Source organism: Ahaetulla prasina, chromosome 1 (assembly GCF_028640845.1).
Source record: "Ahaetulla prasina isolate Xishuangbanna chromosome 1, ASM2864084v1, whole genome shotgun sequence".
NCBI lineage: Eukaryota > Metazoa > Chordata > Lepidosauria > Squamata > Colubridae > Ahaetulla > Ahaetulla prasina.
The window spans coordinates 352,471,278-352,488,485 of NC_080539.1; the positions used below are offsets into that span (position 1 = coordinate 352,471,278).

At 36.7% G+C, this 17,208-nt stretch overlaps 1 protein-coding gene across 4 annotated transcripts in view; it reads left to right on the forward strand.

Moving 5' to 3' along the window:
• Positions 1-17,191, forward strand: part of POLE2 (DNA polymerase epsilon 2, accessory subunit) — a 29,532-nt gene extending 12,341 nt beyond the window's left edge. For all 4 annotated transcript variants that reach the window (XM_058163134.1, XM_058163132.1, XM_058163131.1 and 1 more), the window contains 11 exons: positions 171-219; positions 8,070-8,142; positions 10,144-10,316; positions 11,467-11,556; positions 11,797-11,851; positions 12,441-12,500; positions 12,619-12,696; positions 13,395-13,503; positions 14,133-14,309; positions 14,778-14,845; positions 17,019-17,191. In XM_058163134.1, the coding sequence (XP_058019117.1) occupies positions 171-219; positions 8,070-8,142; positions 10,144-10,316; positions 11,467-11,556; positions 11,797-11,851; positions 12,441-12,500; positions 12,619-12,696; positions 13,395-13,503; positions 14,133-14,309; positions 14,778-14,845; positions 17,019-17,037 (951 nt within the window). In that variant the 3' untranslated portion in view covers positions 17,038-17,191. The remainder of the gene's footprint in view (positions 1-170; positions 220-8,069; positions 8,143-10,143; positions 10,317-11,466; positions 11,557-11,796; positions 11,852-12,440; positions 12,501-12,618; positions 12,697-13,394; positions 13,504-14,132; positions 14,310-14,777; positions 14,846-17,018) is intronic.
• The last annotated feature ends 17 nt before the right edge of the window (positions 17,192-17,208 follow it).

The following is a 17,208-nucleotide window of genomic DNA, read 5'->3' on the forward strand; positions in this document are numbered from 1 at the left end:
GGTTCTATTTTTAATATTACATTGGGATAGATAACTTATTTTTGTGCAACCTTAATTTTTGCCTATCAATTTGTGCTGTTGCACAATTAATGTATTACAAATGGTTATTTCAGACTTGATTTACCTAAATATTTATTTATCTAATAAATATTATCCTTAACTATCGATACCAGTTCCACAGTGGTTTATATACGGAGTCATGTTTTGTTCTAACAGAAGGTAAGAGTTCTGTAATGGATTATATATAATAAAATCATGTTCTAGTTTTAAAAAAATAAAATAAAACAGATTGTATATAATCAGTTTTGCTATTTTAATTACATTACTTCAGTAAGGTCTGATTTGTGATCCAGCATGTTTCTGGGAATCTGATCTATAATTTTGTTCAACTCATGTACAATTATCCTTATTCCTGTCATATATCAATCACCTCCAGTACACGATACCCATAATGATAGGTTTCAGATGCTGCATTAAACCATAATGTGAAGTATATGGTTTGGCTTAGTAATTCTAGCCATTTATTTTATAAATCATTGTTTATGATTTAGTGCAATGAATCATGGCTTACTTAGTTAATAATAATTAAACAAGCCATAGCTTAACTTAACCAGTCAGTATATTCTAAGTGGTACTGTAGAGTATAAATCTGACTAAGAAGATTCTGTGCTAATTCTATATTTGAAGTTTTTTTTTTCATGCTTTAAATTTACTGTGGTTTTTTTTTACTGGAAAAGAAGAATAGAAAAGGCTGAAAATAGTTGTTTTTTTGCTCAGTGGAGTTTTATGTAACTGGTTCAAGAAGACACTTGCTGTATTGTATTACATTTCCTTTGTGAGGAAAATGGCAAATCTACCTAGATAGCAACATTAAAATGTTCCAAGAATATAAATGTTTTGTGATCCATTTTTAAATTTCTAGTTTAAAAAAAATGAAATAAAACAGATTGTATATAATCAATTTTGCTATTTTAATTACATTACTTCAGTAAGGTCTGATTTGTGATCCAGCATGTTACTGGGAATCTGATCTATAATTTTGTTCAACTCGTACAATTATCCTTATTCCTGTCACATATCAATCACCTCCAGTACACGATACCCATAATGATAGGTTTCAGATGCTGCATTAAACCATAATGTGAAGTATATGGTTTGACTTACCGTATATACTCGAGTATAAGCCGAGTTTTTCAGCACGTTTTTTGTGCTGAAAAGCGGCCCCCTCAGCTTATACTCGAGTCTACCCTTGCAGAGTACTGACTACCTAAGTAATATGCCCCCCCTTCCTGGTTGAACGGATCTCCTGCCGACCCAGGGAGAGGGTTTTTTGCCCTCGGGAACAGCTGGGCCGGCAGGACGAGCCCAAATGCTGCCGGCATGCTTTGCCAGCTCGGCCGGCTCGTTTTGGGGCCGCGGCTGGCCCTCGGCCTTTCTTCCGCCGCTTTTGATGGCGGCGGTGGTCATGGAGGGTGGGGGCGGAGGGGGCGTTCGACATTTTCGCCCCCCTCTCACTCGTCCTCCTCTTGCCCGCGGTGGGGGCGGAGGGGGCGTTTGTCACTCTCGCCCTCCTCTCGCGGTGGGGGCGGAGGGGGCGTTTGTCACTCTCGCCCTCCTCTTACTCGTCCTCCTCTCGCCCTCGGAGGGGGCGTTTGTCACGAATACATCCCAATAAAATGCAAAGGTTTCCAAGGGCGCTTAGGCCTCAGGGGACCACTGATTTCAAAGCATGTTTTGGAAAAGCAGCGAGGGATGGGGGGAGAATGCTGCCTTGAATGTGAAAGAAATGTGGAAAACTCCAACTACAGTATAAAAAAAAAACATTTGCACTCAGTACTTTTTATTTTATTTTATTTTTTGCCAAGTTTTCCCCAGGTTTTTTTTTTCCCCCTATGGAAATTGGGGAGGTGGGGAGAAAGAGGTGAAAAAGAAAAAGCCTCTTGGAAAGCGGAGAAATACGGCAAGAACAAACGATTTCTCCCCCCGCCCCTCCCGGCGCCGTCCTTCTCTCCCGCCAGTCACACGGTTCAGTTTTTTTTCAGGCTAACTATACTTTGCGTTTCACTCCCCCGAGTGAGGAAGAAGAAGGGAGGCAAAAGAAACCGACCTCGCAGATCAGCAAATTAGCTTTCCTTCTCCAAACCAATTGAGGCGGGGGCGACGCTGCCGAGAAGCCGCTGCTTACAGAGAGCGAAAAGCCAGGAGACCTTGGCATAGGTGGGCGGCTGGTGTAAGGCAGGGCAGAACCTTCGACCAAGGATCCCGGGAGGGGGACGAAGAGAGGCAGAGAAGGAGGGAGGGAGGGAGGAAGGAAGGAAAGAAAAGAAAAGGGGAGTGAAAATAAGAGCAGTCCGAGCTCTGAACTGGGGAACGAGAAGGAAAGAAAGAGGGAGAGAGAGAGACAGAGAGGAGAGAGAAAAGCGAAGAAGGAAGAGAACAGTGCAATGAGTAAGGACTGCCACTGGGGTCAGGAGCAGAGCACCAGGAAACAGGGCGCCAACGCAGCATACAACACACACACAAACACAGAGCCAGCTCCTCCTGCCGCTGTTGAATCTTACTTCACCGCACCCTCCACCCCGGCCACACTCACAGCCAAAAAAGGCAGAGCAGCATCCTCGCCGAACGGCGGCGAATCTTTGCCTTCCTGAAAGATTAAAGATTAAATAGGAGAGGAGACCCAAGGCGTGCAAATCATCAGAATGCCTCGACGTTGCACTCATTATGTCGTCATCTTAATTAATCAGACCGTGGTGGGGTTCCTACACCTTCCTCTCCTTTAAGAAATAGAACAAGGTGCGTTTAAAAAAAAGTAATATTAGCAGGAAGGGTTACAGCAAGGAAAATCAATACTACCGCGTTCTAAGCCGAAACACATTTATATAAAGAGACCTGAAAACATATTTGTATAGTAACAAATGTATTTGTCTCTTGTGATGATGTATTGCAGGGTTGCCTTAAATTGCTGTGTGATAGTTACAGCATTTCCAGAAAACACAGACTGGAAAAGAAAAGAAAAGGGAACGGTAGGGAATGAAAATGGATGACTGTGTCATCCATATCATCAACCTTTTGTGAAGTGTGTTGGGAAGCAACTTTTTAAAATAAGACCTTTTCTTGATCGTCTCCCTTATTAAAAAGGGGGCGTTTGTCACTCTCGCCCTCCTCTCACTCGCCCTCTTTTCGCCTTTGGAAAAGATAGCTTGCCGGTCCACGGGTCTCTTTGGACAGCTTTCTGGGGGTGATGGTTTCCTGATGGCAGTTGACGTCGTAATAATTTTTTTTTTCCTGTTAGAAATGGATTTTTTACATTGACCAGTAGCTGCCTCATTTCCCACCCTAGGCTTATACTCGAGTCAATAGTTTTTCCCAGTTTTTTGTGGTAAAATTAGGTACCTCGGCTTATATTCGGGTCGGCTTATACTCGAGTATATACGGTAGTAATTCTAGCCATTTATTTTATAAATCATTGTTTATGATTTAGTGCAATGAATCATGGCTTACTTAGTTAATGATAATTAAACAAGCCATAGCTTAACTTAACCAGTCAGTATATTCTAAGTGGTACTGTAGAGTATAAATCTGACAGTAAGAAGATTCTGTGCTAATTCTATATTTGAAGTTTTTTTTTCATGCTTTAAATTTACTGTGGTTTTTTTTTACTGGAAAAGAAGCTTGAATAGAAAAGGCTGAAAATAGTTGTTTTTTTGCTCAGTGGAGTTTTATGTAACTGGTTCAAGAAGACACTTGCTGTATTGTATTACATTTCCTTTGTGAGGAAAATGGCAAATCTACCTAGATAGCAACATTAAAATGTTCCAAGAATATAAATGTTTTGTGATCCATTTTTAAATTTCTTTTCATTTTTTTATGACCCTGTAATCTCTTAATTCAGCATAGAATTGGAGTGATTTAATTGTTCAACTTTTCGAGTGGAAGGCGAGTGTCTTCACCACTAGGCTACCATGCTGCTATTCCATTTCTTTTTTAATAATAGTTATATATTCTGGCTGTATAATTTTTGGGGGAAAAATGCCCTGATACTTAATGGTAAGGTTAATTTTGTAAAAGTAAAATAAATCCAGTGGAAGATGACTCACTGAAAGCAGATTAGTCATACTGATCTTACTTTGTTTTCTGATGTTGGTCGTTTTCCCCACTGACCAGTTCACTCATTATGCTTAGTTATGCTTAGGATACTGCTCACAAACTATTTTCTGTGGCTTGCAAAATTCAGGGTCCCTGAAACCCTTTTCTGGGTTATGCAAATTCAAATGAGTATTTTAAAATGTATCAATTTTAATTTTTAATTAAATATAGCCTACCTAAACCAATGCTCTTTGGGGTCCTCTAATTGTTTCTAAGAATGTAAAGGGGTCCTGAAACGAAAACATTTGAGAACCGCTGCTTGAGACTGAGTTACTGCCAGTCATGACTGTACACTGGATTCTAGTAAGCTAGAAAGAATATCGTGCATTTGATTAGAATAGAATAGAATAGAATAGAATTTTTTTTTATTGGCCAAGTGTGATTGGACACACAAGGAATTTGTCTTGGTGCATATGCTCTCAGTGTACATAAAGGAAAAGATACGTTCATCAAGGTACAACATTTACAACACAATTGATGATCAATATATCAATATAAATCATAAGGATTGCCAGCAACAAGTTATAGTCATACAGTCATAAGTGGAAAGAGATTGGTGATGGGAACTATGAAACGATTAATAGTAGTGCAGATTCAGTAAATAGTCTGACAGTGTTGAGGGAATTATTTGTTTAGCAGAGTGATGGCCTTCGGGAAAAAACTGTTCTTGTGTCTAGTTGTTCTGGTGTGCAGTGCTCTATAGCGTCGTTTTGAGGGTAGGAGTTGAAACAGTTTATGTCCAGGATGCGAGGGATCTGCAAATATTTTCACGGCCCTCTTCTTGATTCGTGCAGTATACAGGTCCTCAATGGAAGGCAAGTTGGTAGCAATTATTTTTTCTGCAGTTCTAATTATCCTCTGAAGTCTGTGTTTTTCTTGTTGGGTTGCAGAACCGAACCAGACAGTTATAGAGGTGCAAATGACAGACTCAATAATTCCTCTGTAGAATTGGATCAGCAGCTCCTTGGGCAGTTTGAGCTTACTGAGTTGGCGCAGAAAGAACATTCTTTGTTGTCCTTTTTAATGATGTTTTGATGTTAGCTGTCCATTTGAGAGCTTGCGATATGATAGAACCCAGAAATTTGAAGGTTTCTACTGTTGATACTGTGTTGTCAAGTATTGTGAGAGGTGGAAGTATGGAAGGGTTTTTCCTAAAGTCTACCACCATTTCTACGGTTTTGAGTGTGTTCAGTTCCAGATTGTTTTGGTTGCACCACAAGGCTAGTCGTTCGACCTCTCGTCTATATGCGGATTCGTCATTGTCCCGAATGAGACCAATCACTGTTGTGTCATCTGCGAACTTCAGTAGCTTAACAAATGGATCATTGGAGATGCAGTCATTGGTATACAGAGAGAAGAGAAGTGGGGAGAGCACACAGCCTTGGGGGCCCCTGTGCTAATTGTACAGGTATTTGATGTGATCTTGCTTAGCTTCACCTGCTGCTTCCTGTTTGTTAGGAAGCTTGTGATCCACTTACAAGTCTGTTCCGGTACCTGTAGCTGGTTTAGCTTAGTTAGAAGAATGTCTGGAATGATGGTATTGAATGCTGAACTAAAGTCTACAAAAAGGACCCTTGCATAGGTCTTTGGAGACTCAAGATGTTGTAGGATGTAGTGCAGAGCCATATTAACAGCATCATCTGTTGATCTATTTGCTCGGTATGCAAATTGCAAGGGGTCTAAGAGCGGATTCGTGATGGTTTTCAGGTAGGAAAGCACTAGCCTTTCAAAGGTTTTCATGACTACAGATGTTAGAGCAACTGGTCTGTAGTCATTCAGTTCCTTGATGGTGGGCTTCTTCGGCACTGGGATGATGGTAGAGCGTTTGAAGCAAGAAGGAACATAGCACATCTCTAGTGATTTATTGAAAATATGGGTGAAGATGGGGCCAATTGGTCAGCACAGACTTTTAAGCAAGAAGGAGTTATCTTGTCTGGGCCTGGAGCTTTTCCTGGCTTTTGTCTGTGAAATAGGTCCTGCACTTCCTTTTCTGTGATCACTAGGGGTTGTGAACCCAATGAAATGGGGTCAGTTGTAGGAGGCTTGGCTGTTGTTGGTGTGTCTGAGATGGGGGTTGTGGAGATAGGTGGCTGTAGTTTCCTTTCAAACCTGCAGTAAAACTCATTCAGGTCATCTGCCAGTTGTTGATTACCTTCAGCCTGGGAAGGAGGTTTGCCATAGCCGGTGATATTTTTAAGAGTTTTCCACATGTTTGCTGGTTCATTTGCTGAAAATTGATTCTTTAGCTTTTCAGAGTAGCTTCTTTTTGCTGCTCTTATCTCCCTTGTTAGTGCATTTCTGGCCTGATTGTACAGCATTTTATCACCTTTTCTGTAGGCTTCCTCTTTGGAATGTCGTAGCTGCTTAAGTTTAGGTGTAAACCAAGGTTTGTTATTACTGTGTATTCGCAAGTTCCTTGTAGGTACACATAGGTCTTCACAGAAGCTGACATATGATGTTACAGTATCTGTGAGTTCATCCAGGTCTGCAGAGGTATCTTTAAAATATTCCAATCAGTGCAGTCAAAACATGCCTGTAGCTTTAATTCTGATTCCTCCGTCCAGGTTTTCACTGATTTAATTATTGGTTTTATGGCTTTAAGTCTTTGCCTGTAAGCAGGTACAAGGTGAATCATGCAATGATCAGAGTGTCCTACAGCTGCACGTGGTAAAGACCGATAGGCATCTTTTAGTGTTGTGTAGCAGTGGTCTAGAGTATTCTTGCCTCTGGTGGGACAATTGACATGCTGAAAGTATTTTGGTAGTTCTTTCCTTAAGTTTGCCTTGTTTAGATCTCCCAAAACAATGGCCAGTGAATCAGGGTGTTTGGCTTCAGCCTCCATGATTTGGTCAGCTAGAGTTCGTAATGCCTTGTTTACACAGGCTTGTGGTGGGACATAAACAGCAATTAGAAGAAATGAGGAAAATTCACGAGGCGAATAGTAAGGTTTGCAGTTGATAATTAGAGTCTCTAAATTGTTGTCACAGAATTTGTAAATTATGTTAAAATCTTGACACCAGGTTGAATTAATATATAGGCATAAGCCTCCTCCTTTCTTTTACCAGATGTTTCTGGAATCCTGTCTGATCGTTCAATTTGAAATCCTGGAATGTTCAGGCTGCTATTTTCAATTGATTCATTTAACCAGGTTTCAGAGAAGCATAGGACTGCTGAATTGCGAAAATCAGAATAGTATTTGTTTAAGAGGAGTATTTCATCCATCTTATTTGCAAGTGAGCGTATATTTGTTAGGAAAATTGAAGGCAGAGGAGTTTTAGTGCGAGTTCTTAGCTTGATTAAGATCCCAGATCGTTTACCTCGTTTCCTTCGTTTCCGTCGTTTGGTTTTTTTAGTAATCCATGGCTCCGTGGGAATTGCCTCCTCCTGTGTTAGAATCTCCTCCGTGTTTGTAAAGACAGGCGGGGTGAGATTAAAGAAAGCTGCTCCTTAAAGAAATGTTCCTTAATTTTTAGCAGATGGTCTCGTGAGTAGGAAATCCGTAGTGAGTCACAGAGAACAATTAGAAATAAAGAAACAATTAGAGAGCATTTCACCGAGGCAGCCTTCGTCGGCGCCATCTTAGAATATGAAAATCATTTTGCAAACTATGGGTTACATGTAATATTGCTTTACCAGTTTGCAAGGCTTTAGAAGAATATATTCACTACTTAATATTTAATGGATAAGTATGGTATGTGAATGTTCCTATTTCTGCCATTAAATCTTAGAAACAAAAACAATGTATTTTTGATGAGTTTTCAACTGAAGGAACATTTGACTAACTGGTTTTGAGCAACTGCTTTCAAAATATTCTGATTACATTTGAGACTCAAAAAAAAAAGTGTGAGGTTTAGATTGATATTTCTTCTTTTGAAATAATGACAAAACATTCGAGGGATTTTGCTTACTTTATTTCACAGGTTGGTACGAGGATGAAGTATTTCATGTCACTGCTTTTGGATTTCCACCTACAGAACCTTCTGCTACTACTAGGTATTTTTCTTATTTTCAATAACCTCAGGAAGGATGATCTGTGCTTATGGAAGAAAAAAGTCAGCAGCTATGGACATGAAAATGGAATCATTGTGAAGTAAAAAATCCCAAGGTTTACAAATACTTACAAAAGAAACTTTAAGAAGGAAGTGATCTTAAGAAAAGAAAGTCCCATCATTATTCAGCAGGACAGAGTACTGATTGAGAATTTAAAAAAAAACCCATATGAGTTAAAGGGGGAATGGATTACAATACGCTATATAGAAAAAGAGAGAAATAGAAACAGATAAAGTATACAGTAGAAAGAAGTTTATTGGATTGGCATGCTATCTGTTTATATTGAGTAGAAGTTTCTTGATCAGAACTGAAGAACTGAAGATGAGAAATGAAACGTTTTCAAGGAAAAACAAAGTCCATTTGCTTTTTGAAAAAGCACCTTTGGGATTACTTTTAAAATGTTTCCAGATTCAAAATTGAGAGTTGCCCATAGTCACCATTTGGGAAACCTGAGATTGTAATATCATTTAAATTGGATATGAATAACTGTACCCTATTATTTCCCCTACAAATAAGCTTGCAGTGAAAAGGAATGTTCCTGCCTTTTAATTTTGGAGTGAAACGTTTTGCAATAACTCTTATTAGAGCAGATTATAATGCAAATAGAGTAGATTGCCCTTTTTTCATGTTGGAAATTTTATTTATTTTTTATTTTATTTATTAAATTTATTTGCCACCCATTTCGCCACAAGGCGACTCTTGTGGCAGCAGTTGTCTTAAGACAGATTGTAATGTGGTTCATATTGAATACCACAAGTTTGAAAGAGCCTGGCAAATTTATTACTTCAGATTTGACAAAGTTTAAAACAATTTTTAAGCAGTAGGATAGAGAGGCAAGTAAGACAACTCTGTCCAGTCTTTATTACTATAAACCCTAATGTAATTCATAGAACTACCTCAAAATAGTGTAAAACAGACCTCGGTTATTAACGCTAGAAATCAAGATAGGACTAAATCTGGTGTAGATTTCTAAATAGCTTTCCCACTAAATAGTTTACATCAAAGGGCAATCTTTTAAAATCTCCTTTTAGGTTAAGTCAAATCATCTGGCTTTGTTTATATAATGCAGAGCCATGGTTCATTAACAAGACATAGTAAATTGATTGAAATAAAACACTAAGAATTATTTACAAAGCATAATGGTTTAGATCATCCATATACTAAACAAAAACCAAGTATTTGTTTGATATAATGGGTAAACTCATTACACTTTATTGATAATTTCCATTCCATTTTCCGCATGAAAATACAGCCATGGCAGTATTCAGAAACTGCATGTAGAAGTTTCATTTTATTGCAAGCTTTTCCTTTTCAGTGAAAGTGAAAATGTAAAGTTTTCTATATGAAATAAGAGCCAAACTTTGGCAAAGATAATTTTTCATTTGGTATATTTATTATTAACGGTGGCTTCCATGATGTGGGAATACGGGTGATTAAAAAGAATATTAAAATTTTAGAAACTTTGTACAATTAAGTGAAGGTGTATTGTGAGAGTTGAGGTTTATTTTTAATGTGTAATATATAGGTAGTCTTCAACTTACAACAGTTCATTTAGTGACCAAAGTTACAATGGCATTGAAAAAAGTGACTTAATACCGTTTTTCACACAACAATCATGATCACGTGATCAAAATCCAAACATTTGGCTACTGACTCATATTAAATGTCCCAGGGTTACGGGATCATCTCTTATGACCTGACAAGCAACGTCAAAGGGGAAGCCAGATTCACTTAACAACCCTGTTATTAACTTAACACTACAGTGATCCATTTAATAACTGTGGCAAGAAAGATTGTAAAATGGGGCAAGATTCAGTTAACTATCTTGCTTAGCAATAAAAACACTGGGCTCAATTGTGGCCATAATTCGAGGATTACCTCTGCTTCATGATTTTAGAGAGGTATGAGCTTTAATAAGCCTGTAAGTATTTGTTTATGCTGCAGGGGATATTATGGCAACATTAACTTTTTTGGAGGGCCTTCTTCAACTTCTGTAAAATCTTCTGCAAAACTGAAACAAATGGAGGAAGAAAACGAGGATGCCATGTTCGTGTTCCTTTCAGATGTTTGGCTGGACCAAGCAGAAGTTTTAGAAAATCTCCGCATTATGTTTTCAGGTAATCTTGTTGCTCCACATATTTGTGCTGGATTTATGCAAGGAAAGGCCAAAGTATTTCAAGCTGTTCAGTTTATGCAATGAAGCAAATTAAGAAAAAGTGTTACTCAAGTTTATAGTATAGAATGTTGATGTTTCAATGATATCCATTGGTAGTAGAATCGGGCAAGGATTTTTACCTTGCAGAGCAGATCATTGCATAATGCATTTATAGAACTTGCTCCACGATATGGTTAGCATGCCACACATTTTGATTGTAACTGACAATTATCTCAGAATATTTAATTATCACAAACTGCCCAGTTGTTTTTTCTTTTTCAACCTTGTGCTGCGACTCTAAAGCTATGGAAAATGCTTTGCTCCTATCTCTAGCTTCAGGTTTGGAAGTGGGCGAGGATGGCTGCCTTTTTGACATTTGAGGTTGCCAAGAAAGGAGACATTCCTTCCGTAATTAGGCAATACTTAGGAATGCACACAGATTATGGGTTACCCTCAGCCCCACAATTAAAAGAATACCTGTGAATCACAGTTCATTTTCCATTTGTGAACTGACATCCTTTTTTACAGTTCTCAAAGAAAATTAGTTCACAAAGCAAGGAGCCATATTAACAGCTATTAAATATGGTGGTTAAGTAGAACCCTACTGTACAGAGGTAGTAAAATAGTAAAAAAACAATTGCCTGGAGGCAAAAGCAGTAAAGAATTATTGTCAATATGCTTTAATATTTTCTAAAAATGCTGGTTAGGGTTAGGGACTTGTGATACAACAGAACTCTTATTACCTAAGGTAGTCAGCCTGAAACTTTTAATAAACGTCTTGCATAAGTTAAAAAAAACATATTTCCGTCTCAAGAATTATGCATTTTGTTGCCTTTCGTTAGGAAGTCTTAATTTGTCCAGGTTAATATAACAGTTTCCTGGTTTTCTCAGTTCAAGACTTATAGAACAAACTGATCTCAGATGCAAGGGTGAATGAGATGAAATGATGGGCATAAATATATTTACCATCAGAATAATACTAAATATTGTTTCGATTTGTGAGATTAATGCCAGTTTTGATTTGTCCTTAGTGATGTATTTATTATATTCTCAATGGAGAAGAGCTTTCCTACAAACCAAATAGAAATAATAGTCTTTGTTTCTCCATCCAGGTTATTCGGCCATGCCTCCAACTTGTTTTTTTTTCTGTGGAAATTTTTCTTCTACTCCATATGGAAAAAATCAAATTCAGTCACTAAAAGGTACTCAGAATCCATCACCTTCCTGGTTTTTTAAAATAAATAAAATATTATTTTTTATTTTATATGTCAGTTAAATATTGATTTTCAAGACAATAATGCTTATTCTCTATCAAAATATTGTTTGAATTTGCCTTCTGAACCCCATCGGCCTCTTTATTTTTCTGGTTTTGTTTTCTAATTCTGAAATGAAGATTGACAAGAGGGAAAGAAAATTACTACAGTATTTCTTTATGTTTTTAGATTCTTTGAAAGCCCTAGCAGATACAATATGTGAATATCCCAGTATCCATGAAAGGTATGTTCCATATTATAATATCTTTATAGAACAGGTGTTCATCACATTAATCATATAGAAAACATCCCCATGTAGAAATTTATTTCAGCTGTAAAAAAAAAAGGACACTTAAACTGAGCCTAATATATTTTGTAAATTAGCTAAAAATTCTGCTCAAATAATTCTACTGAGTATTGCGTTAGCTGGGAGCTGAAGCTACAAAACCCAGAGGTATTGTGACTTTTTATGTGTCAGACTTGGAGGCCACAAGAGCACATTGTGGGTAGCAAATGATAAAAAAATGTGTGATCATACAAAGGTCCTAACCTACATACTTGGAATGGATTCATGACATCTAGATGCATGTCAACATTTTGGTGTCATGATTTGTTGTAGATGGTGCTAGAACTTCATTCAGTTTAACTCCTTACTTTATTTTGGAAGGGCTGGTTCTACAGATGAGAACTCCCAGGAGAATTGCCTTCTTCAAGCCATATATTACTTGCCCCAGCTTCTTAAACCCTAATTAATAAGATTGCACTAAATTTTAATGAACATTTCATTTTATACCCACCAGTAATACTAAATCAAATGTATTCATTATTTGTAGAAGTCGGTTTGTATTTGTTCCTGGTTCTGAAGACCCTGGTCCAGGCTCCATTTTACCAAGGTATATTTTTGACCTAATATCTATAAAAAGCTTATGTAATTGAAGGATGCTTTGAGCATCTAGAATCTTATGTATGTATGTATGTATATATATACACATATACATATACTTTTTTTAGGCCACCACTTATTGAAAACATTACTGAAGAATTCAGACAACAGGTGCCATTTTCAGTTTTCACAACAAATCCTTGCAGGTATGTGTGCCTCATATGGCCTTTTAATAATAGTGGATTTCTGCACTGGGCACAGGATTGGAATAAATGGTCACCAAGGTGTTCCTATTTTATTTATTTATTTTGGTGATGTTATAAAAACACTGGCATTCCATGATAGCTGAAATTTTACTCTATAGCGAACTTTGCTATGGAATAAAATTATCTTCTGACCCTCCAAAGGACCACTGGAAGCAATCTGGTGATCCATCACCAGAAAGATCAGGTTACAATTATTTTATCCCATTTAGAGGGTAAGAGGCCTTTGAAAGCCAAATGTTTTTGATCCTCAGCCTTATGCTATCCCTAACCTATTAATAAGAGCTCCCAAACACTTCTTAGTGGGAATTTGAGCTGTTTGTTGCCAAATATTGATTTCCAGAAATCCCCCTTCCACTTCCATATCTCCCCTCCCAAACCACAAAAAATGAGATGAAACAACTAGCATGTATGTGCGAGGGGAACCTTTACCTTTACATTTGAGGTAATTTAGGAGTTCAACAATGTAATCTTGATTTGTGAGGTTGCAGGTACATAAAGGCCACTTATCTCTATTACATAGCAATTAATCTATACAAAAATTTGGGACAGAGCTGCTGGCATATTTGGCTTAATAGTAAATTCTCTTTGGTTATTGGTGATCCCTCAGAAGAAATAAAAGTTGTGTTTGTTACTTTCAGAGTCCAGTACTGCACACAGGAAATAATAATCTTTCGGGAAGACTTGGTAAACAAGATGTGCCGTAACTGTGTCCGTTTCCCTAACAGTAGTTTGGATATTCCTAATCATGTAAGATCAAAAACGCAATCAATATTTTGAATTAAAGTTTGGGTTGAGGGATTTTAATTGGCTAAGAAATTGAAAGGTATTTTCTTTGTTTGAAGTTCTTATTGATTGTTTATGGTTTAGGCAGATAACATCAAACAAGTTTACAAAGATTTTGTGCAGGAAACAATGAAAAGAAAATGAGAGACAAAATGAAATGTGTTAACTTGGTGGAATAATTATATTAAAAGTTAATATGGATTAAGGTAACTAAAATGGAGAATAATTTTCCCAGCAAAGAATGGTTCATTGAAATATTCTGCAGCTATTCAGCTCTGCATAGTGATCACTCTGATTTAGGTGCTGCAATTTTAAGGGAATCTCACAATATTGCTCAGAATAGTGTTCTCGAGTTCCTTCAAAACTGAGGGAATTGAAACAAATCGTAGATCTGGTTCCACAATCTGGTAAACCAACCAGGCCTGTTAACAAACATAATTTTCTGACCAACAAACAGGACAAAATCAATTTTGAAATTGTAGTTATTTATTTGCAATAATTCGTACTGAGCTGAAAGGTTCTATGTTTGGAAAGAATTACAACATCAGTTTACCTTCATATGTAATTTAACAGAACTGTTTTTCATCTTTCAGTTTGTAAAGACTATTTTATCACAAGGACACCTGACTCCATTGCCTCTTAATGTCAGCCCTGTCTATTGGGCCTATGACTACACCTTGAGAACCTATCCTTTGCCAGATCTAATTGTTTTTGCTGACAAATATGACCCATTCACTGTAACCAACACCGATTGCCTTTGTATAAATCCGGTAAGATTTTGCTTATATTTTTCCATTCTCAAACAATGATGAAAACATGTTTCTAACAAGCAAAATATATTAGAAATAACAAAGCTGCTCAAATCCCAGCCTAACAAATCCTCCAGATAGTATTTGTTTTGGACTTTTGTTGTTGTTGCTCATAAGATATTACCTGCAGCATTATGAAGCATAGTAGCACCTTCTGTCATTAAAAATAATCCATCCATCTTACTTTCAAATGTTTTAAGATAGGCTAAAAATATTTCATGTAGACAGAAAATAAAAGAAAAAATATATTTGTAATGACTACTTCTGTCATACTAATATTCAGTAATAAAGACTTACTGCATGATGTATTTGAAATTTTATTTAGAGATGTTAAGTATGTATTTTAAAATTATGCCTAAAGAAAAGACATATATTCAAGAAGATGACATGGATGAAAATTTTTCCTATGCTGTTTTTCTTAAATGCCAGGGATCTTTTCCAAGAAGTGGCTTTTCTTTCAAAGTATTCTACCCCTCTAGCAAAACTGTTGAAGACAGGTAAGATCACTTTTTAAAGAAAAATTACTAAGTATACAAGAACATCTAATTTACTGTTCTTCATGCTGTCTGCTAAAAACATATAACTTGATGGTTGTAGAGTTATTGAATAAATATAGCTAGACAAAATAATCACCATTTTTATTTTGTATCTCCAGCTATATCACTATTACATAAAATAAATGTGCTTTTTACATATATGGAATTAATAAGAATGTAGAGGTAAGAGATAATTAGAACAGTAACGTGAAGGAGTTGTTATTGTGCTGAAGGGCACAGCTCTGACAAGGATAAGGTAATGAGACATCTTTTGCTGGCTCTCCTTTCAGACCGCATGGTGTCTGTGCTCAGTAGTAAAGGTAGCCTGTCTTCAATTGATATTTGAAAATGCTATAAATAAATGCAGATTTGATAATATAGAAACGGTTACTGTTAATGAACGGATACTGAAGCATATGGTAACAGTGGCTCATGTTACCCAAGTGGGTAAAATGTAGAAATCTTTCTCAAATATACCTTGCAGGCTATTAACTATATTTGACATGACTGAAGAGCTAATGTACACCATACTGGAATTTACCATATTTTTCATACTATAAGATGCACCTGACTATAAGACGCACCTAAATTTAGAAGAGGAAATCAACAAACAAAGTTTTTGGCCTCCATGCTCCATTTTGGGGCCTTTTCAAGCCTTTTTTGGCCCATTTTCAAGGCTTTTTTGGCCCATTTTTGAGGCTTTTTTGGCTCATTTTTGAGGCTCTTTTCAGGCCATTTTTTCAAAAAATGGCCAAAAAAAAAAAGGCTCAAAAATGAGCCGAAAAAAGGCTCAAAAAACAGGTTGAAAAAAGCCCCGAAAATAGGCAAAAAAAAAAGGCCTGAAAAGAGGCCCAAAAATGAGCTGTGCGGAGGAAAAAAAAAACAGCCAGCGGGTTGGCAGGGCTTCAACAATATTCGAAGACGCACAGACATTTTCACCCCCTTTTGGGAGACAAAAAAGTACATCTTAAAGTCTGAAAAATACAGTAATTTCTTAACAACAAACTGTTCCGTAATAATACCAAGCTGAACATATTTGGGAGGGTTCCCAGTGGATCTGGAATTCCACTAGGGCAAAATGATTCATGTATTCATAATTGTATTGGTGTAAATTATTGACTGATCGATTTTCAAGCTCACTATAACCCCTGAAGAACTGGACGGCCATTTTTAGGCCTTTGAGTTGGCTTCTGCAACGTAAGCATTTTGAGCTATCTGTACCCTAATGTAATAGAATAGGGAGGAAATGATCTGTTGATGTCAATCCTAAACGTCCTAAATCATATTACAAAACTATCTCAATAGAGAAATATTTGGATTGAAACTTAAAAAACAGAATTCTCATTGTGAGCACAAATATGTAAATATGTTCAGCCTGTTTCTGAATTTGATAATGGTAGAGTATTTTACATCCACAGAATGTCAGCTGATAACAAGGTTAATGGTGTCCTTTCCCTAGATGTCCGAGAGAAACTGCATTTTGGCATGATTAATGATTGCTAACTATACTCAGATTAGGTATACTATGGGGCTGCTTTAGAAAGATACAGAATTTGCTTGACAGATTGTGTTGAAAGCAATCAATCAAAACATGGAACACCAATTCTGTAGCAGTTAAGAAATGCTGGGCTTGAGTTTTACAATCTTAATAGTTTGGTGCATTTTAATAGAGTACTATTACACAGACCCAATTTGATATTATGATTTTCCTCACAGATCTCTTAGGTAATGAACCTTATACCTTAAAAAAACAAGTGGCCTTGGTGTATAAATGTTGAAGGTTTGTTTAAAAATGTGCTTTCCAGGTTGCCTTTCCTTCCATCTGGTTTGAGTAATTGAATTTAATATAGTAGATTGCTTCTGTAGGGATTTTTAAATATTGTTATCTGACTTGTGAAAGTTATGTTCCAGGACAAAATATATGTATGAATAATTCAGTCAGATATATAAATAAATTGATAATGTTAGCGATAATGTTTTGCATTATCAAGTCTTAATCTTTGATGTAGTCAGTTCAGAGGATAAAGAAGTAAATACTATTTAAATACTTTAAGAAAAGAATACTATGTTGATTTCAAGACTGCCAATGTAGTTACAAGTAACATTAACATTGTTTTTTGTTTTAAATTTTCAGCAAACTGCACGGTCTCTAAATCTCAAGCAAGAAGAATAAGCCAAAGTTTCTGGCCTTAAAATGACTGAAGTACTACAACTGTTAAAATTTAGGATCATGATTGTAACCTCATGTTATAGCTAATATAACTTATGTATTGTTATATATCTTGTAAATACATTTTTATACAAGGATATCCATGTGTCACATC